The following is a 22,820-nucleotide window of genomic DNA, read 5'->3' as shown; positions in this document are numbered from 1 at the left end:
ATGTTGACCAGTTCTTTTTGGTACAGTGACGCTGTATTTTTTCCATCTTCTTTTGCTGCTTCCTGCATCGTTCAATATTTTGCCTACAGAATACTATTACAACTTGAGGCTTGAATTTTTTCTTCAGTTCTTTCAGCTTTAGAAATGCTGAGCATGTTCTGTCCTTTTTCTTTTCTATCTCCACATCATTGCACATTTCATTATAATACGTTGCCTTCTCTAGTGGCCCTTTGAGATCTTCTGTTCAGCTCTTCTGTTTCATCGTTTCTTCCTTTCACTTAGCTACTCTACATTCAAGACCAGCTTTCAGAGTCTCTTCTGACATTCATTTTGGTCTTTCTTGTCTTGTAATGGCCTCTTGCATTCTTCATATATGACCTTAAGTAGACTATACTTAGATAATAAAAAAACAAAAACAAAAGCCGCTCGTCAAGTTGATTCCGACTCATGGCAACTCCGTGTGTGTTAGAGGAGAACTGTGCTCCATGGAGTTTTCAATGACGGATTTTTTGGAATAAATTGCTAGGACTTTCTTTTGAGGCATCTCTGGGTGGACCTGTACCTACCTTCAAGCTTTAGGTTACTAGCCAAGTGCATTAATTGTTATCATGACCCCAGGGACTGCTTATTCATAGTATTCCTTCATTATCCTTTGTCATCAGGTTCTGTAATGATATCCTCATTTTACTCCTTATGGTAATTTGTGCTTTCTCTCTTTTTCTTTTTCAGTCTTGCTATTACCCATTGCCATTGAGTCAATTCTGACACATAGTGACCCCGTAGGACAGAGCAGAACTGCCTCATAGGGCTTGCAAGGAGTGGCCGGTGGATTTGAAATGCTGACCTTTTGGTTAGCAGCCACAGCGCTTAACCACTGCACCACTGGGGCTGCAGTCTTGCTGTAGGTTTGCCAATTTTATTGATCTTTTCAATAAAACCAGTTCTTTGTTTCGTTGATTTTCTCTGTAGTTTTTTTTTTTTTTTCAGTTTCTTTGATTTCTGTTTTTTCATCTTCGTTATTTCCTTCCTTCTGCTTGCTTCGGGTTTATTTTGCCCTTCTTTTTCTAGTTTCTTGAGGTAGAAGCTTAGCTTTTTGATTTGAAACTTCCCTTCTTTGCTGCTGTATGCATTTTATCCTTTAAGTATCCCTCTTAATACAGCGTTAGCTATGTTCCATGTATTTGATATGTTGTGTTTTAGTTATCACTCAGTTTGATGTATTTTTTATTTTCTCTTGAGACTTTCTCTTTGACCTATGGCTTATTGGAAAGGATGTTGTTTAGTTTTCAAGTGTCTAAATATTTTTCTATTATCTCTTGGTTATGAATTTCTAATTTGAATTTGTTGAGGTAAGAGAACACACTTGGTATAATTTCAGTTCTTTTAAACTTTTGAGGTTTGTTTTATGGTCCAGGATATGGTTTATCTTGGTATATGTTCCACATGCAATTTAAAATATTGTGTATTCTGCTGTTGTTGGGTGGAGTTGTCTGTAAATGTTGATTTCATCCTGTTGGCTGATGGTGTTGTTGAGTTCTTTTGTCTTTGCTGATTTTTTGTTTAGTTGTTCTGTTAATTGAAGGAAGGATACTGAAGTCCTAACCACTTAATATTGTGGATTTTTCTATTTCTCATTTCTGTTCTATCAGTTTTTCCTTCACATATTTGAAGCTCTTTTGTTTGGTATATATACATTTAGAATTTCTATATCTTTGTGGTGAATTGATACTTTTTATCACCATAGAATGTCCTTCTCTGTCTCTAGTGATTTTCTTTGCTCTGAACTTTATATGATGTTAACATGATGACTCATGCTGTCTTTTGATTTATATCTGCATGATCTATCTTTTCCCATCATTTTACTTTCAACTTGCCTGTATCGTGATATTTGAAGTGAACTCCTTCTAGATACTGTATATTTATTTATTTTTTAAATTCAGTCTGCCAATTTCTGTCCCTTAATTGATGTATTTAGACCATGTACATGTAATGTAATTATCCATGTCTTAGGACTTAAGTCTGCCATTTTATTTTTTTGTTTTTTAGTTGTTTCCTCTTTTTTTCCCCCAGCTGTTCTATTGGTAACTTGAACATGTTTTTAGAATTCCATTTTAATTTGTCTGTGAAACAAAAAAAATCCCACTACTGTTGAGTTCGTTCTGACTCATAGCAACCCAATAAAACAGTAGAACTGCTCTATATAGAGTTTCCAAGGAGTGGCTAGTGGATTTGAACTGCTGACTTTGATTAGCAACCTAAGCTCTTAACCATCGCACCGCCAGGGCTCCAATTTATCTATAGTAGGGTTTTTTTTTTTTTTTTGAGTTTCTGGGTTGTACGGAAACCCTGGTGGCATAGTGGTTAAGTGCTATGGCTGCTAAGCAAAAGGTCAGCAGTTTGAATCCACCAGGTGCTTCTTGGAGACTCTATGGTGCAGTTGTACTCTGTCCTGTAGGGTCGCTATGAGTTAGAATCGACTTGATGGCAGTGAGTGGGTTTGGTTTCTGGGTGGTACAAATGGTTAATGTGCGCTTGGCTGCTAACTGAAAGGTTGGAATAGGTCCAGGATATGGTTTATCTTGATATATGTTCGAGTCTACTCAGAGACACCTCCAAAGAAAGACCTGTTGATCTGTTTCTGAAAAAATCAGCCATTGAAAACCCTATGGAGCACAATTCTATTCTGACACAAATGGGGTCACCGTGAGTTGAAATCAACTCAATGGTAATGGGTTTTATAGTGGTTTTGAGTGTAACCTTTTGTATAGCTTTGTTAGTGGTTGCTCTAAATGTATATACAACTTATTACAGTTGACTGATGCCATCATTTGGTAGTTTGAGTGAAGTGAAAAACCTTACCTGTCTTTTCATCCTGTTGTACCTTCCTCATTTATAATTATCTTAAATATTTCCTCTACATATGTGAGAACCACGTCAGAAAGTGTTATAATTTTTGCTTAGTAACTTAAGAGGAGAAGGAAAGTCTAATTTATTTACTCATATTTTGCTTACTGTATTCTTACTTCTTTCCTGATGTTTGGAGATTTCTTCTTCAATCATATTCTTTCTGTGTAGAGGACTACCATTCCTTTATGGTAGTTCAGCCAGAAAAAAGTTCTTGTAGCTTTTTTTTATCTGAGTATATCTTTATTTTCTCTTTATTCCTGAAGGATATTTTCTCTAGATGTGAGATTTCTTTCAGCACTTGAAAAATGTTATGCCACTTCCGTCTAGCTTTTATGGCTTCTGATGAGAAATTTACTGACATTAGAACTGTTTTTCCTCTAAGTAGTCATTTTTTTCTGGGTACTTGTAAGACTTTTTCTTTGGCTTTGGTTTTCAGAGGTTTAACTAAAATATGACTTTGTGTTTATCCTTGACTAAGGTGCCTGACCCAAGCTGTGGTCTTTTCAATTGCCTCACATGTATCTAAATGCTGAAAAAGGAAAAAAAAAGACAGAAGAAGAGCTGATGTAGTCGAATTGTGGTGTTGGTGAAGACTATCGAGAGCTCAGCTGCTACCTAAAAGGTCAGCAGTTCGAATCCACCAGCTGCTCTCTGGAAACCCTAAGGGGCAGTTCTACTCTGTCCTATAAGGTTGCTATGAGTCGACAGCAAGGGTTTTTTTTTTTTTTTTTTATGGGCCAGAATAATGGGCAAATCAGCCTTAGAAGAGATACAATCAGAATACCGCTAGAAATGAGGATGGTGAGACTTCAGCTCACTTACTTTGGACATGTCATCAGGAAAGACCACACACTAGAGGAATACATCATGTTTGGTAGAACAGAGGGTCAGTGAAAAGGAAGGAAACCTCAATGACATGAATTGACAAGATTAGCCACAACAGTAGATTCAAACATACCAATAATCATGAAGATGGCACAGGACCAGGCAATGCTTTCTCCTGTTATACATAAGATCATTCTGAGTCAGAGCTGACCTGATGGAAACCATCTATAGCAATAGCAACATCTTGTTTGGAGTTTGCTCAGCTTCTTAAATTTGCAGGTTTCTGCCTCTTACCAAATTTGGGAAGTTTTTAGGTATAATTTTCCCAAATACTTTTTCAACTCCACCCTTTTCCTCTTCTGGGACTCCAATGACATGAATGTTAGATCTTTTGTTATAGTCCCACAGGTCTTTAACACTTTGCTTTTTGTTTCTGTTTTTTAAGTTTATTTTCTCTCTGTTAGGATTAGATAAATTCTATTGTTTCATTTCCAGTTTGATGATTCTTTCCTCTGTTCCCACCATTCTGCTGTTGTGCCAGTCCACCAAGTTTTTTTTTTTTTTTTAGTTATTATATTTTTTCAGTTCTAAAACTTCTGTTTGGTTCTTCTTTATGTCTTCTGTTTATTTTCTGAGAATTTCTGATATTTCATTTGTTTTACATGTGTTTCTAGTGGGCTGTTGAAAGCATTTTTTATGATGGCTGTTTTAAAATTTTGGTCAAATAATTCTAACATCTCTGTCATCTTGGTTTAGCATCTCTTAATCATATTTTTTTCATTCGATTTGAGATCTTCCTGGTTCATGGTATAATGAGTGACTTTCTACTGGGTATTAGAGACTCTGCTGTTATTTAAACCTATTTAGCTGAATTCCTGTGACACAGCTGCAACAGGAGAATGGGGGGATGCCTCATTAGTGATGTGGAGGTAGAAGTCCAGGCTCCCTACTTAGCCTCCACTGATACCTGAAAAGGGGGTAAAATTTTTGTTATTGCTAGGCATGTTGGGAGTTCTGGCTCCTCACTAGGCCTGCCACTGATACTTCCTTGGTCTAGAGGGATGGGGTTTCTCATTACTGCTCCACATGGCTTACACTGACAGGGTGTTACTTCTTAACTGCTAACTGGTAGTAAAAGTCCTGACTCTCCACTAGGCCTTCTCTGATACCACCTCAGTGGGTAGGGGGAGGGATACCCTGTCATACTGCTAAGTGGGGGTAGAAAGCCCACCCTGTCCACATGGTCTCCATTGACAATACAGAAGAAGGGTTCTGAAAGTCTCAGCTCTCTGCTTCGCCTTCTCTGACACCGCCTTGGTGGGTACATTGAGATAACTTCATTATAGCCTAGTAAGAGTGGGGGTCTAGGCTCTATTTTAACTTGGCGTAATAGTAATATTAGAGATACGGTAAGGTTAAATGCAAATCAAGAGTTGTTGTTGTTAGGTGCCTTTGAGTCGATTCTGGCTCCCTGCGTATAACATCATGAAACATTGCTCAGTCCTTTGTCATCCTCAGAGTGGTAGGTGTGTTTGAGCTCATTGCTGCAGCCACATCAGTCCATGTTATTGAGGGTTTTCCTCTTTTTTGCTGATCCTCTACTTTACCAAGCATGATGTCCTTTTCCAGGGATTCGTCACTGCTGATAACATGTCCAAATTGAGCAAGATGAAATCTCACCATCCTTGCTTCTAAGGATCATTCTGGCTGTATTTTTTCAGAGACATATTTGTTTTTCTGGCAGTCCAATGTTCTTCAACACCGTAATTCAAATGCATCTATTCTTCTTTGGTCTCCTTTTTTCTATGTCTAGCTTTTGCATACGCATGAGGTGATTGAAAATATCATGGCTTAGATCAGGTGTACCTTAGTCCTCAAGGTGACATCTTTGCTTTTCAGTACTCGAAAGATATCTTTTGCAGCAGATTTGCCCAATGCAATATGTCCTTTGATTTCTTGATTGCTGCTTCCATGGGTGTTGATTGTGGATCCAAGTAAAATGAAGTCCTCGACAACTTCAATATTTTGCCCATTTAGCATGTTGTTCATTGGTGTTGCAAATCAGGAAAGGGAAGACAAATATTGTATGATTACACTTATATGAAATATCTAGGATAGGCAAGAGATAAAGCTTATTAGTGGTTACCAGGAGTGGGTGGGAGGGAGGAGAAAAGGGGATCTCATTGCTTAGGGTACATTGAACTTCTGTTAACGGTGATGGGAAAATTTGGAAATGGATAATGGCAATGGTTGAGCAGCATCATAAGCATAACTAATGCCATTGAATTGTACATGTGAATAATGTTGATATGGCAAATGATTTGTTACATATATATTTACTACAATAAAAAAATGAAAAAGAGAGAGAGAGAGGGACAACAGAGACATTTAAAGATTTCAACTTATTTGAGATTTCACATCTCCATAAATGCAACACTGTATATTGAATTACATTAGCCAGAAGCTTAGGTGTTGCTATTGATTCCTTTCCCCTTTCATATTCAGTTAATCACCAAGTCCTATTGCTTTTACTTCCTGAATCTGCCCATTCCTTTCTATTTTCAAACTTTCATCACCTCATTCCTGGGCTACTGCGGGAGTTTCCTGAATAGACTCTCTGTTTTTAATCTCATTGTGCCTGACTTCATTTATTACTCTGTAAACAGAGACGTGTTTCCAGAATAAAAATCTACTCTTGCCAACTGCCTACTTAAAATATTTCTTTCTTTCTTTATTTTTTTAATTACTCTTATGGTCGAGACGTGAATCTTTAACATGACCTACTACAGTCCTTAACTCATTGCCGTTGAGTCAATTCTGACTCATAGTGACCCTACAGGACAGGGTAGAACTGTTCTGTAGAGTTGCCAAGGAGCACCTGGTGGATTTGAACTGCCGCCCTTTTGGTTAGCAGCCATAGCGCTTAACCACTACGCCACCAGGGTTTCCAACCTACTGTAGTGCCTGCCATATAGTTGTTACTAAGTAAATGTATTTGAATAACAAATAGATGACCGTATATAGTTTACAGCATTTGCTATTAAAATAGTATTGCTACACATATGTATCTGTGTATGTATTCTTCTTTATTCTAGTTGATATGGATGTTGGGTATATGTTAGAAGTAGAACTGCTAGTATAGTTTGGCTTTCAAGTATTAAATATCAGGATTAATAGAGTAGTTGGTGTAGTGCTTTCTAGCCCTCAAGAGAAAAAGGAGTTTGTCTGCCCTAGAAAGAGCAGTGATGATTTATTAAGGGAGCCATCCTGGACTTTCTAGCTGATGAAAGGGAGTTACATTCAGAAGAATGACCTAATAGCTTAACTTTTTTGGAGATTTTTCTGCCAAATAACTTTAGGTTAAAGATTTTTTAAGACAGAGTATCTTAGTTATCTAGTGCAGCTATAACAGAAGTCCCGTAAGTGAATGGCTTTAACGAACAAATTTATCTTCTCATAGCTTAGGGGGCTAAAAAACTCGTTGCTGTTGAGTTGATTCTGACTCATAGCAACCTTGTGGGACAGAGTAGAACTGCCCCATAGAGTTCCCAAGGAGCACCTAGTGGATTCAAACCGCTGACCTTTTGGTTAGCAACTGTAGCTCTTAACCACTACACCATCAGGGTTTCCAGTTTAGTGGACTAGAGGTCTGAATTCAGAGCGCCGGCTCTAAGGGAAGGCTTTCTCTCTCTCCCTTGGCTCTAGAGGAAGGTCCTTGTTTCTTCAGCATCTGCTTCTTGGTTCCTTGGAGATCTCCACATGTCTTGGCATCTATTGTACCCCATCTCTCCTTCTAGCGTACATTTAATCTCTTTTATATCTCAAAGGAGATTGACTCAAGATGCACCCTACACTAATCCTGCCTCATTACCATCACAAAGACAACCCATTCTCAAATAGGATAACCACAGGCATAGAGATTAGGAATTACAGTACGTATTTTTTGGGTGCACAATTCAATCCATAACACAGCAAGGAGCAAATTAAATTTTTATATTCGTAACAAGTATGATTTCTTTCCGTACATCACTCATACATTTATTTTGCTTATATGATTGTATTATTAATGACAATATATGGAATCTAGGTAGTATAAGCAAAGGAATGATTTCAAATGGAGTGGTCACATAGTAAGTGTTAAATAAAAATAACATAGTTATCTAAATCTATGAGTCGGAATGCAATGCCATTCCTCTTCAATTTGCCATTCCCAGCATAGTAGGCAATATGATCGTCCAATTGAAAATGGCTAATACCAATCCATTTCAGCTCACTAATGCCTAGGATAGCAATCTTTGCGTGTTCTGTTTCATCTTTGACAACTTCCAATTTTCCTAGATTCATACTTCATACATTCCATGTTCCAATTATTAATGGATGTTTGTAGCTGTTTCTTCTCATTTTGAGTCATGCCATATCAGCAAATGAAGATCCTGAAAGCTTTACTCCATCCACATCATTAAAGTCGCCTCTACTTTGAGGAAGCAGCTCTTCGGCAGTCATCTTTTGAATGCCTTCCAACCCGAGGTGCTCATCTTCCGGCACTATATCAGACAGTGTTCTGCTGCTATTAATAAGGTTTTCATGGGCCAGTTTTTTTTAGAAGTAGATCTCCAGGTCCTTCTTCCTAGTCTGTCTTAGTCTGGAAGCTCTGCTGAAACCTGTCCACTATGGATGATGCTGCTAGTTTTGAAATAACAGTGGCATAGTTTCCAGCATCACAGCAACATGCAAGCCACCACAGTAGGAAAACAGACAAATGAGTGATGCGTGAAGTATAACACTGTCAATGACAAGATAATTCTTACAGATATAAGGAAGACCAGTTAATACTACTGTTATTCAAATTTATGTACCAACCACTAATGTCAAAGATGGAGAAATTGAAGATTTTTACCGACTTCTGCAGTCTGAAATTGATTACATGTGCAGTCAAGATGCATTGATAATTACTGGCAATTGGAGTGTGAAAGTTGGAAACAAAGAAGGATCCGTAGTTGAAAAATATGGCCTTGGTGATAAAAATGACACTGGAGATTGCATGATAGCACTTCACAAGACCAATGACTTCTTCATTGTAAATACCTCTTTTCAACAACATAAACGACAACTATACACGTGAGCCTCGCTGGATGGAATACACAGGAGTCAAGTTGATCACATTTTTGGAAAGAGACAATGAAGAAGTTCAATATCATCAGTCAGAAGAAGGGCATGGGCCAACTGTGGAACAGACCATCAATTGCTCCTATAAAAGTTCAAGTTGAAGTTGAAGAAAATTAAAACAAGTCCATGAGAGCCAAGTACAACCTTAAGTATATCCCACCTGCATTTAGACACCACCTCAAGAGTAGATTTGACGCATTGAACACTAACAACTGAAGACTAGATGAGTCATGGAATGACATCAAGGACATCATCATATGAAGAAAGCAAAAGGTCATTAAAAGGCAGGAAAGAAAGAAAAGACCAAAATGGATACCAAAGAGACTCTGTAACTTGCTATTGAATATAGAGTAGCTAAAGTGAACAAAAGAAATCATCATGTGAAAGATCTGAACATAAGATTTCAAAGGACAGCTCCAGAAAACAAAGTAAAGTATTATAATGAAATGTGCAAAGGCCAGGAGTTAGAAAACCAAAAGGGAAGAACATGCTCAGCATATCTCAAGCTAGGAGAACCAAAGAAAAATTCAAGTCTTGAGTTGCAATATTGAAGGATTCTATGGGCAAAATACTGAATGATGCAGGAAGCATCAAAAGGGGATGAAAGGAAAACACAGAGTCATTGTACCAAAAAGAATTAATCCATATTCAGTCATGTTAGGAGGTAGTATATGATCAAGAACCAATGGTATTGAAGGAAAAAATCCAAGCTGCATGAAGGCATTGGTGAAAAGCAAGGCTCTAGGAATTTTGACGGAATATCAATTGAGATGTTTCAACAAATGGATGCAGTGCTGGAGATTTCCACTTGTCTATGCCAAGAAATTTAGAAGATGGCTACCTGGCCAACTAACTGGAAGAGTTCCGTATCTGTGCCCATTCCAAAGACAGGTGATCCAACAGAATGCCGAAATTATAGGAAAATATCATTAATATCACATACAAGTAAAATTTTGCTGAAGGTAATTCAGAAATTGGTGCAGAAGTACAGTGACAGGGAACTGCCAGAAATTCAAGCCAGATTTAGAAGAGGATGTGGAACAAGAGATATCATTGCTGATGCCATATGGATCTTGGCTGAAAGCAGAGAACACCAGAAAAACATTTACCTGTGTTTTATTGACACATTTTTACCTTTGTAAAAAACGCATATTTACCTGTGTTTTATTTATGTGGATCATAACAAATTATGGGACGTTATTTGAGAAGATTGGGAATTCCAGAACACTTAATTGTGTTCATGAAGAACCTGTACATAGACCAAGAGGTAATTGTTTGAACAGAACGAGTAGATATTGTGTGGTTTAAAATGAGGAAGGGTGTGTTTCAGGGTTGTATCCTTTCACCATACCTATTCAAACTATGCTGAGCAGATTATCTGAGAAGCTGGACTATGTGAAGAAGAATGAGGCATCAGAATTAGAGGAAGTCTCATTAACAACCTGTAACATGTAGATGATACAACCTTGCTTGCTAAAGCAGAGAGGACTTGAAGCACTTACTGATGAAGATCAAAGAATACAGCCTTCCGTATGGACTACACCTCAAAAAAGAAAGCAAAAGTCCTCACAACTGGACCAATAAGCAACATCATGAAAAATGGAGAAAATATTGAAGTTGTCAAGGATTTAATTTTACTTCTATCCACAATCAACACCCATGGAAGCAGCAGTCAGGAAATCAAACAATGTATTGCATTGGGCAAATCTGATGTAAAAGACCTCTTTAAAGTTTTAAAAAGCAAAGCTGTGACTTTGATGACTAAGGGGTGCCTGACCAAACCCACTCTTCTCCTTTGCATGTAAAAGCTGTACAAAGAATAAGGAAGACCAAAGAAGAATTGATGGTTTCGAATTATGGTATTGGCAAAAAATACTGAATATACCATAGACCGACAGAAGAACAAACAAATCTGTTTTGGAAGACATACAGCCCGAATGCTCCTTAGAAGTGAAAGACTTCATCTCACATACTTTGGACATGTTATCAGGAGGGTCCAGTCCCTAGAGAAGGCCATCGTGCTTGGTAAAGTAGACGGTCAGCGGAAAAGAGGAAGACCCTCAACAAGATGGATTGATACAGTGGCTGCAACAATAGGCTCAAATTTAGCAATGATTGTGAGCATGGCACAGGACTGGGCTATGTTTCTTTTGTACATAGGCTTGTTATGAGTCAGAGCTGACTCACTGGCACGTAACAACAACAGAGTGAGTTGGAATTGACTCACAGCAATGGGTTTGGTTTGTATATGTGTATTGACAATAATATAACATGTTATAGATATATGTAGAAAGCAAAGATGTCTCTTTAATGACTCAGGTGTACCTGACGACCCAAGCCATGTTGTTTTAAATCGCCTCATATGTATGCAAAAGCTGGACAATGAGTAAGGAAGACAGAAGAAGAATTGATGCCTTTCAGTCATAGTATTGGTGAAGAATATTGAGTATACCATGGGCTGCCAGAAGAACGAACAAGCCTGTTTTGGAAGAAATACAGCCAGTGTGCTCCTTGGAAGCTAGGATGGCGAGACTTCATCTCACATACTTTGGGCATGTTATCAGGAGGGACCAGTCCCTGGAGAAAGACATCATACTTGGTAAAGTAGAGGGTCAGTGAAAAAGAGGAAGACCCATGAGACGGATTGACACAGTAGCTGCAGCAATGGGCTCAAACATACCAACAACAGTGTGGATAGTGCAGGACCAGGCAGTGTTTCATTCTGTTGTACGTGGGATCGCTATAAATCAGAACTGACTCAACAGCGTGTAACGACAACCACCACAGCATATCTATATTAAATTGATTAAAAGGAACTATATATTAGTTTAGGCAATACTGGGGAGAATTGTGAAGTAGGCAAATAGTTTTTTTGTGTGTGTGTGGGAAATGTATATGTAACAAAATATTTACCATTTCAGTATTCTTCATATGTACAATTCAATGACAGTAATTGTGCTCATCATGTTGTGTAATCATCACCATTATCCCTTTCCAGATTGTTTCATCGCCTTTGGCAGAAGCTCATTGTCTCCTAAGCAGTAAGTCTCCCTTTATTCCTCTCTCTTGCCTGCCTCTGGCAACCACTAATAAACTTAGTTTTTTAAATTTTATTTTAACTTTAGTTTTTTTTTTTTTTTTACTTGTACTTTAGATGAAGGTTTACAGAACAAACTAGTTTCTCATTAAACAGTTAGTACACATGTTGTTTTATGACATTGGTTAACAACCCCATGACATGTCAACGCTCTCCCTTCTCAACCTTGGGTTCCCTATTACCAACTTTCCTGTTCCTTCCTGCCTTCTAGTCCTTGAGTCTGGGTTGATATCATGGATTGACTTATATCCCCCCAAAAATGTGTCTATCAACTTGGTTAGGCCATGATTCCCAGTATTGTGTGTTTGTCCTCCATTTTGTGATTGTAATTTTATGTAGAGAGGATTAGGGTGGGATTGTAACACCACCCTTACTCAGGTCATCTCCCTAATCCAATGTAAAGGGAGTTTCTCTGGGGTGTGGCTTGCACCACCTTTTATCTCTCAAGAGATGAAAGGGAAGCAAGCAGAGAGTTGCAGACCTCATAACCCCAAGAAAGCAGCATCAGGAGCAGGGCGTGTCCTTTGGACACAAGATCCCTGAGCCTGAGAAGCTCCTTGACCAGGAGAAGATTGAGACAAGGATCTTCCTCCAGAGCCCATGGAGGGAGAAGGACTACCCCTGCAGCCAATGCCCTAACTTTGGACTTGTAGCCTACTAGACTGTGAGAAAATGGATTTCTCTTTGTTGAAGCCATCCACTCCTGATATTCCTGTTATGGCAGCACTAGATGACTAAGACAGCTGGTGTGCCCCTTTAGTCTCATTTTGTTTTATGGGCCTGTCCAATCTTTGGCTGAAGGGTGAACCTCAGGCATGACTTCATTACTAAGCTGAAAGGGTGTTTGGGAGCCATACTCTCAGGGCTTCTCCGGTCTGTGTGAGGACAGCAAGCCTGGTCTTTCTTTTTGAGTCAGAATTTTGTTCTACATTTTTCTCTATCTCTGTCTGGGTTTGGAATCTCTGTCAGAGCAGTCAGTGAGATAGCCGGGTACCGTCTAGTTGTACTGGACTCAGTCTGGTGGAGGCCGTGGTAGATGTGGTCCATTAGTCCTTTTGGACTAATTTTTCCCTTGTATCTTTAGTTTTCTTCATTCTTCCTTGCTCCTGAAGGGGTGAGACCAATGGAGTATCCTAGATGGCCACTCAGAGGCTTTTAAGACCCCAGACACTACTCACCAAAGTAGAATGTAGAACATTTTTTTTTATAAACTATGTTATGCCAGTTGAGCTAGATGTTCCCCGAGACCATGATCCCCACCGTCCTCAGCCCAACAATTCCATCCCTCAGGGAGTTTGGATGTGTCTGTGGAGCTTCCATGACATTGCCTTGTATAAGCTGTGTTGGCTTCCCCATATTGTGTACTCTCTTACCCTTTACCAAAGTTACTACTCATCTATTGTCTATTTAGTGTTTTCCTATCTCCACCCTTCCTCTCCCTTTTAACCATCAAAGATTCTTTCTTTTTGTGTGTAAACCTTTTCATGAGTTTTTAGAGTAGCGGTCTCATACAATATTTATCCTTTTGTGATTGACTTATTTCACTTAGCATAATACCCTCCAGATTCATCCATGTTATGAGATGCTTCACAGATTCATCGTTGTTCTTTATCATTGCATAATACTCCATCGTGTGTATGTATTACAGTTTTTTTTTATCCATTTATCTGTTGATGGGTGTCTATGTTGTTTCCATCTTTTTGCTATTGTGAGCAATGCTGCAGTGAGCATGGGTGTGCATATGTCTACTCGAGTGACGACTCCTACTTCTCTAGGATATATTCCTAGGAATGGGATTGCTAGATCATATGGTATTTCTATTTCTAGCTTTCTAAGGAAGCACCATATTTTTTTCTAAAATGGTTGTATCATTTTGCATTCCCTCCAGCAGTGCATAAGAGTTCCGATCTCCCCGCAGCCTCTCCAACATTTGTTATTTCCTGTTTTTTTTGATTCATTCCAGTAATGGTGGGGTGAGACGGTATCTCATTGTGGTTTTGATTTGCATTTTTCTAATGCTAGAGATGGTGAGCATTTCCTCATGTGTCTGTTGACCACTTCAATGTCTTCTTTGGTGAAGTGTCTATTCATTTCCTTTGCCCATTTTTTAATTGTTATTTGTCTTTTTGTTGTAGAGGTATTATATTTTCTAGTAGCCTTTGTCTGATTTGTAATAGCCAATTTTTTTTTCCCCAGTCTGTAGGTTCTCTTTTTACTCTTTCAGAGAAGTCTTTTGATGAGCATAAGTGTTTAATTTTTAGAAGATCCCAGTCACCTAGCTTATCTTCTGGAGTTTGTATGTTGTTGGTTGTGGTTTGTATCCTGTTAATACTGTGTTTTAGGGCCTAATAAACTTAGTTTTGTATACACTGGGCAAATAGTGCTTTCTGAGACCAGTCCTTCCCTTCTGCTTCTTTTGATCCACTTCCCTGGAAGGAGAATGCTGTGTCTTGGTGTGTATGAAGTAGGCAGAGAACAGCATGAAGGTATCAGTTGCCTGGAAGCTGGGGGACAAGGGGTGTTTTGTTACTGCTGGCTTTGCACTTACTAGCTCTATGACCTTGAGAAAGGTAGTAAATCCCTGTGAGACTGAGTTTCCCCATTTGAAAATAATACTAAACACTGTTTTACATAAATACTAGGTTGGATGTGGCATTTGTTTTATTATTTATTAATGTGTTTATTTTTATTTATTTGTTCACTGTTTGAGGGGATACTAAAACACTTTATTTCTGATTTAATCATAAACTTGCATACCAGAAAAATAAAAGCATATAATATACAGGGACATTAATTAAGGGCTTTAAAAACCCTTTTCAGCAACATGGCAACCTACAATGGGTCTTAGGGCCTGAAGAGGTAACATGGAGTTTAAAAAGGGTTAATACACTTTTGGAAATATCCATGCACTCAAAGGGAGAACAGAACCCTGTCTCTTTCATAAGTAACTCCTTATACATTTCTGTTGCTTTCACTCTCACTCAAGTCTATTTTTATTCAGACTGAAATATGTAGAGTAAGCAGCTATGTATTTATTTTCACCTTACTATTAAATTTGCATCAGCTACTTTGAGGCTGTTTAAGCAAAACATCGATTTAATTGCTCTGTTTGTCATTTCTAGGCAATGGGCCGCACCATGACCGTTGCTGCATTTACAATGAAAAGAACTTGGTGGATGGTGTTTATTGTCTCCCAATTGGACACTGGATTGAGGCTACTGGGCACACCAATGAGATGAAGCACACAACAGACTTCTATTTTAATATTGCAGGCCACCAAGCCATGCATTATTCAAGGTAAAAATAGTTCTGTGTTTATAATCATAGAAGTAGGACAAGATGTAACATTAGGGCATGAAAATATTTACAAACCTTAAGTGTCTCCTTTTGGAGGGTTATATAGGCCTGCAATGCTTTGAGGAGATAAAGTATAGAGAATCAGTGTGTGAACTTTTCTGGCTCTAGGTGTGAAGGATCCTTTTAATAGAATTAAAAAAAAAAAAAAAGCCCTGGAATCGACGTATTTTGACCAGAAAGTAGTTTACCAATCTTTTTATTTATATGGTAGATTAAAAGAAAACAAAACAGTGCTAAAAATGAGACCGCTATTATAAGAACTCAATAAAAGGTTTAAAGACAGAAGAAAACATTCTTTGATGGTTATGAAGGTGGGGAGGGAAGAAGGGAGTATTCACTAACTAGGTAGTAGACAAGAATTATTTTACGCGAAGGGAAGGACAACACACAATACAGGGGAAGTCAGCACAACTGGGCTAAACCAAAGCTAAGAAGTTACCTGAATGTAACCAAACACTTTGAGGGACAGAGTAGCAGGGGCAGGGGTCTGGGGACCATGGTTTCAGGGGACATCTAGGTCAATTCACATAACAAAGTTTATTAAGAAAATGTTCACAACCCACTTTGATGAGTGTTGTCTGGGGTCTTAAAAGCTAGCAAGTGGCCATCTAAGATGGATCAATTGGTCCCAACCTACCTGGAGCAAAGGAGAATGAAGAACACCAAAGACACAAGGAAAATATGAGCCCAAGAGACAGAAAAGGCCACATAAATCAGAGACTCCATCAGTCTGAGACCAGAAGAACTAGACAGTACCCTGCTACCACCAATGACTGCCCTGATAGGGAACAGAGCAGAGAGTCCCTGATGGGGCAGGGAAGAAGTAGGGCGCAGAACTCAAATTCTAGTAAGAAAACCAGACTTATTTAATGGTCTGACTGAGACTGGAGGGACCCCAGAGGACATGGCCCTTGAACTCTCTGTTAGCCCAAAACTAAAACGATTCCCGAAGCCAGTTCTTCAGACAAAGATTAGATTGGACTATAAAACAGAAAATGATACTGCGGAGGAGTGTGCTTCTTAGCTCAAGTAGACACATGAGACTAAGTTGGCAGCTCCTGTCTGGAGGTGAGATGAGAAGGCGGGGGACAGGAGCTGTTTGAATGAAAACAGGAAATACAGGGTGGAGAGGAGGAGTGTGCTCTCACATTATAGGGAGAGCAACTGGCATCACATAACAATGTGTGTATAAGTTTTTGTATGAGAAACTGAGTTGAATTGTAAACTTTCACTTAAAGCACAATAAAAAACAAAACAAACAAACAAACAGCACTGAGATATCCTAGATCTGTATTTGTATACTTTCTGCTAATAACCAACAGTGAAGCCAACATGAGTGTCTCCTTGGAAAATCTTATTCATATAAACATGTGAAAATCTAGATAAACTAGATTGAGTGTCATCATTCACTTTATTATTTATTAACATATTTGTTTTTATTTATTTGCTTATTTGATAATTATGCCAGCTATTTTTGCCATTATAGAAATTCAAACACTGTTGTTGTAAGGTGCCGTCGAGTGAGTTCCAGTTCTTAGGAACCCTATGTGCAACGGAATGAAACGCTGCCAGGTCCTGTGCCATCCTCACAATGCTTGTTATGCTTGAGCCCACTGCTGAAGTCACTGTGTCAATCCATCTCATTGAGGTCTTCCTCTTTTTTGTTGATCCTCTGCTTTACCAAGCATGATGTCCTTCTCCAGGGACTGGTCCCTCCTGATAACATGTCCAAAGTATGTGAGATGAAGTCTCACCATCCTTGCTTCCAAGGAGCACTTGTTTTTCTTCAAAGATAGACTTGTTCATTCTTCTTGCAGTCCGTAGTACATTTGGTATTCTTTGCCAACACTATAATTCAAAGGCATCAATTCTTCTTCAATCTTCCTTATTCTTTGTCCAGCTTTCCCATGCATATGAGGCAATTGAAAATATCATGGCTTGGGTCAGGTGCACCTTAGTCCTCAAGGTGACATCTTTGCTTTTCAGCGCTTGGAAGAGGTCTTTTGCAGCAGATTGGCCCAGTGCAATACCTTGTTTGATTTCTTGAGTGCTGTTTTCATGGGTGTTGATTGTGGATCCAAGTAAAATGAAATCCTTGACAACTTCAATATTTTGTCCATTTATCATGATGTTGCTTATTAGGTCCAGTTATGAGAATTCTTGTTTTCTTTTTGTTGAGATGTAACCCATACTATAAAACCAAAAAAACAAACCCATTGTCACTGAGTTGATTCCGACAAATAGCGACCCTACAGGACAGAATAGAACTGCCCAATAGAGTTTCCAAGGAGTGAATGCCTGTTAGATTCAAACTGCCAACCTTTTGGATAGCAGCTGTAGCTCTTAACCAGGACACCACCAGGGTTTAGGATGCTAAATAAAAATTAAGGCTCTGTACTTTCCCTCATTTCCATTTATCAGGGTAGTTATTTTTCAGTGTTTTATGATTAGCTTTTCCGGAATTTAACTCCAAATTTTAAATGATATCTGTACATTTTATTTGTTAATGTATCAATTTAAAAATATCTATTGATTTCCTACTATCACATGTGAGAAATTTACCTCACTTATACTTTCCCTTTCTCTGCACTCTCAATATTTATATACTGTTGATTTTTGTTATTTACGGTAGTTATGTTCTGTGAATTCCCTGTGTACATTTAATTAGTGAATCCTCAGTCAGCCTGTTCGACCTCAGCTGGGACTCTGCATGTGTGTGAACGATGGAGAAAGAGCCGTATTGATTTTGGAGTTACAAATAAATTTTAGCAAGTAAGAGAATTGGCAAATAGAGTTTGTGAATAATGACGGTTGACTGTGTGTGTGTGTGTGTGTGTGTGTGTGTGTGTGTGTATACGTGCGTATGCAAATGTGGCAAACTAACTTGTTAGCTTGCAAGGTAGTATAAAACTTCACTTTTCATAGTTTTGGACTTAACAATAGATTTTTTTCCCCTCTATCTCTAATATGGAGACAATTAGTAACTTGACAATGAATAATAATTGTTTATAGCGGACCTATTGCTATATCTCTGCTTTAGGGAGTTCCGTTATTTGCCGTTGTTTCTGACACTTCAGTCTCAAGGCCACCTACTTGAAAATCAGTTGGGTGGTGTGGTTTTTAAAAATACCGATTCTTGGGTCCCTACAAGTCCTGGGAATTTTTATCTTTTCAACCTCTCCATGTGATTCTTATGCACAAAAAATTTGAGAACTACCATGACTAGTCCAAGGGCAGCATTTTAGAATAATAATAGAAAAGAAGATTTTTATGTATCTTCAGTCCTTTCAGTCTAACACCACTTAAAAACTGTAGCCATTATTCCCCCTCACTTGAAAACTGGCCAAGATAAAAACGTTTAGGTTTAGTTTAAAAGAAAAAATTTGAAAAGACATTCATATATTTCATTATATAATTGAAAATGTTGAATTGCTATAAAACCAAAACCAAACCCACTGCTGTTGAGTCAATTCTGACTCATAGCGACCCTATACGACAGAGTAGAACTGCCCCATAGGGTTTCCAAGGAGTGACTGGTGTTACAGGCTTCTCATATTCAACTGAATATGTATAATGCTAAAATAATTTTAGGCTTTATCTTATCTGCTGAAATAGATACACACATGATAGGTTATATGTTTGAGCATATGTAATTATAACCCAGTGCCATCATGTAATAATAGAGGTATTCAAACTCTCCTAAGAATTTATAACCACAAAAAATTACCCTTTAGTTGGATTAAGGGAAGGGAATTATGCCCAGAGTTCTTTTATTCTGGGGATAAATCATATTAGAATTGAGTTGTCAGCATCTTTCATAATGATTGTCTCCCCCTTTTTTTTTCTGGGACTATTATTCAGATGTATTCAGATATTAGACCACCACCAGCCAGAGTCTCTAAATTTTTTCTTTTATCATTTGCGTATCTTTGTCTTTAAAAGAATTTTTTTGCTCTTTTTTAAAAGGTATTTCCTCAAGTCCATCATCCAACACTGTTATTTTTTATTTTTGCTATCATTCTTTTATAAATAGGAACTTGTCACTTAATTCTCTGAGTGTTTATTTTATAGCATTCTGTTTTTATTTTATTGTTACAAAATCTTTGTATCTAGGAAGATATTAAGTCATAGTTTTCTTTTTTTTTAATTTCTTTTCTTACCATTGATTTTGTTTCCTCCAAAATGTTTTAATTTTTTTCTCTTCTGTTTGTCTCTAAAAAGCTATTTCTCATATTAGGATGTTTCCTCAGATGCCTAGAAATTCTTAGCTATGGGCTTGTGTTCAGGTATTACAATTGTAAAAGCTGATTACAAGCAAGCTCTGAAGTGGGCTTGCTGACTGTGAGCTTCACTGTAGTATGATCTTGCTATTTAGATGAGAATCTCTGGTGTCAGCATCTTTAGATCTGTTCTCGTTCCCTAGACAAAGACTAGACCAGACTTTTGCTTGGAGGATAAAACTGTGGCTGCCAGTGCTCTGTTTGGGACCAGAGTGTCGGTGTTTGCTAGGGGGGAATGTCAGCCTCCAACATACATAACACACTTAATTCCTCTGCTTTCAATGTGGTGTGCCTCCCTGTGCCTGGTGTGCCCCAGCCCAGAGATTTGTTCAACCTTCCCTAGAGAATAACCTCCAGTATTAAGTCAGCACTGGGGAGGGAAAGTTGCTCAGCTGAGGAGAGTGGGGTCTAGGAGGAGAGCCTGATCTGGGGATCTTTCTGGGGATCTGAGTATCGAAGAATCTGTCTGGGGACCTGGGGATCTGTCTGGGGACCTGGAAATTTGAGGATTTTCTGCTGTTTAAACAATCTTTCAACGAGTTCTTTTTTTATCGTAGTATTATTTCACCTACATCCAGAAGTACGTGCTGCTGCCAGTTTCTGAGCTTGTTGGGAATTCCGTAGGGTAATTCCAGTTGGTCATCAGCTTTCCATACTGCTGGTTTTAGGACTTAGCTTTTTCAACTCTGTTAAATTATCCAGCACTCAAACAATTGCTTTTTTGTTCCTATTGTTGTTAGGTGCTGTCAAGTCGGTTCTGACTCATAGCGACCCTAAGTCCAACAGAAGGAAACTCTGCCTGGTCCTGTGCCATCCTCACAATTGCTGTTATGTTTGAGCCCATTTTTACAGCCACTGTGTTATCCATCTCATTGAAGGTCTTCCTCTTTTTTGCTGACCCTCTACTTTACCAAGCATGATGTCCTTCTCCAGGGACTGGTCCTGCCCTTTAACGTGTCCAAAGTACATGAAATGAAGTCTTGCCAGCCTCACTTCTAAGGAGAATTCTGGCTGTACTTCTTCCAAAACAGATTTGTTTTTTTCTTCTGGCAGTCCATGGTATATTCAGTATTCGTCACCAACACCATAATTCAAAGGCATCAATTCTTCTTCAGTCTTTCTTATTCATTGTCCAGCTTTAGCATGCATATGAGAAAATTGAAAATAGCATGGCTTGGGTCAGGCGCACCTTAGTCCTCAAAGTGATATTTTTGCTTTTTAACACCTGAAACAGGTCTTTTGCAGTAGATTTGCCCAATGCAACGTGTTGTTTGATTTCTTCACTGCTGCTTCCACGGGCGTTAATTGTGGGTGCAAGTAAAATGAAATCCTTGAGAACTTCAGTATTTTCCCAGTTTATCATGTGGCTTACTGGTTTAGTTGTGAGGATTTATGTTTTCTTTATGTTTAAATGTAATCCATACTGAAGACTGTGGCCTTCGATCTTCATCAGCAAGTGCTTCAAGTCATCTTCAGTTTCAGCACGCAAGGTTGTGTCATCTGCATAACGCAGGTTGTTAATAAATCTTTCTCCAACCTTGAAGCCATGTTCTTCTTCATGTAGTCTAACTTCTCAGATTATTTGCTCAGCATACAGATTGAATAAATATGGTGAAAGAATACAACCCAGGTACACAACTTTCCTAATTTTAAGCCATGTAGTATCTACTTGTTCTGTTTGAACATCTGCTTCTTGGTCTATGTACAGGTTCCTCATGAGCACAATTAAGTGTCCTGAAATTCCCATTCTTCGCAATATTATCCATAATTTGTTATGATCCACACAGTCAAATGCCTTTGCATAGTCAATAAAACAAAGATAAACTTCTTTCTGGTGTTTTCTGCTTTCAGCCAGGATCCATCTGACATCAGCAATAATATCCTTTCCACATCCTCTTCTGAATCCAGCTTGAATTTCTGGCAGTTCCCTGTGGTACTGCTGCAACTACCTTTGAATTATCTTTAGCAAGATGTTACTTGCGTGCAACTTTAATGATACTGTTTATCTGCATTCTGTTGGATCATATTCCTTTAAAATGGGCACAAATATGGATCTCTTCCAGTTGGCTAGCAAGGAAACTGTCTTCCAAATTTCTTGTCATAGATGAGTGAGTGCTTCCAGTGTTGTATCCATTTGTTTAAATGTCTCAATTGGTATTCCATTAACGCCTGGAGCCTTGTTTTTGGCCAGTGCCTTCTGTGCAGCTTGGACTTCTTCCTTCAATACCATTGATTCTTGGTCATATGCTGCCTTCTGAAATGGTTGAATGTTGACCAATTCTTTTTGGTACAGTGACTCTGTGTATTACTTCCATTTTCATTTGATAATTCTGCATTCCTTCAGTTTTTAGCTCATTTCTAACAAGAGGCTTTAATTTTTGCTTCAATTCTTTCAGCCTGAGAAATGCCAAATGTGCTATTCCCTTTTAGTTTTCTAACACCAGGTCTTTGGACATTTCCTTGTAATACTTTATTTTGTCTTCTCCAGCTGCTCTTTGAAATCATCTCTTGGGTTCTTTTACTTCATCATTCCTTCTTTTCGCTTTAGCTATGCTACTATATTCCGGATCAAGTTTCAGAGTCTCTTCTGACATCCATTTTGGTCTTTTTTTTTTCTTTCCTGTGTTTTTAATGACCTTCTGCTTTTATCACATATGATGTCCTTGATGTCATCTCACAACTTGTCTGGTCTTCAATCATTACTGTTTAGTATGTCAAATCTATTCTTGAGATGGTCTCTAAATTAAGGTGGAACATACTTGTCTTAGTCATCTAGTACTGGTATAACAGAAATACCACAAATGGATGGCTTTTAACAAAGAGATATTTATTTTCTTACAGTCTAGTAGGCTAGAAGTCCAAATTCAGGGTGTTAGCTCCAGAGGAAGGCTTTCTGTATCAGCTCTGGAGGATGGTCCTTGTGACGCATCAGTCTTCCCCTGGTCTGGGAGCATCTCAGCACAGGAACCTCAGGTCCAAAGGACACGTTCTGCTCCTGGCGCCGCTTTCTTGGTGGTAGGAGCTCCCCCATGTCTTTGCTTGCTTCTTTCTTCTGTATCTCAAGCGATTGCCACAAAACACAATCCAGTCTCCTAGAATGAGTCCTGCCTCACTAACACAACTGCCGCCCACCCTCCCTAATTAACGTCATAGAGGCAGGATTTGCAACATATAGGAAAACCACACAA

At 38.5% G+C, this 22,820-nt stretch overlaps 1 protein-coding gene across 3 annotated transcripts in view; it reads left to right on the top strand.

Moving 5' to 3' along the window:
• The window catches only part of EPM2A (EPM2A glucan phosphatase, laforin), a 115,208-nt gene that overhangs the window by 38,045 nt on the left and 54,343 nt on the right, over window positions 1-22,820 (top strand). For 2 of the 3 annotated variants that reach the window (XM_049903080.1, XM_049903070.1), the window contains exons 2-3: window positions 11,897-11,939; window positions 15,118-15,292. In XM_049903080.1, coding sequence (XP_049759037.1) covers window positions 15,231-15,292 — 62 coding nt within the window. In that variant the 5' untranslated portion in view covers window positions 11,897-11,939; window positions 15,118-15,230. The remainder of the gene's footprint in view (window positions 1-11,896; window positions 11,940-15,117; window positions 15,293-22,820) is intronic. The other variant, XM_049903060.1, reaches the window with a different exon arrangement.

Source organism: Elephas maximus, chromosome 1 (assembly GCF_024166365.1).
Source record: "Elephas maximus indicus isolate mEleMax1 chromosome 1, mEleMax1 primary haplotype, whole genome shotgun sequence".
Classification (NCBI taxonomy): Eukaryota; Metazoa; Chordata; class Mammalia; order Proboscidea; family Elephantidae; genus Elephas; species Elephas maximus.
Note: the sequence above shows the minus strand (reverse complement) of the source record. Positions and strands in the feature narration are given on the sequence as shown.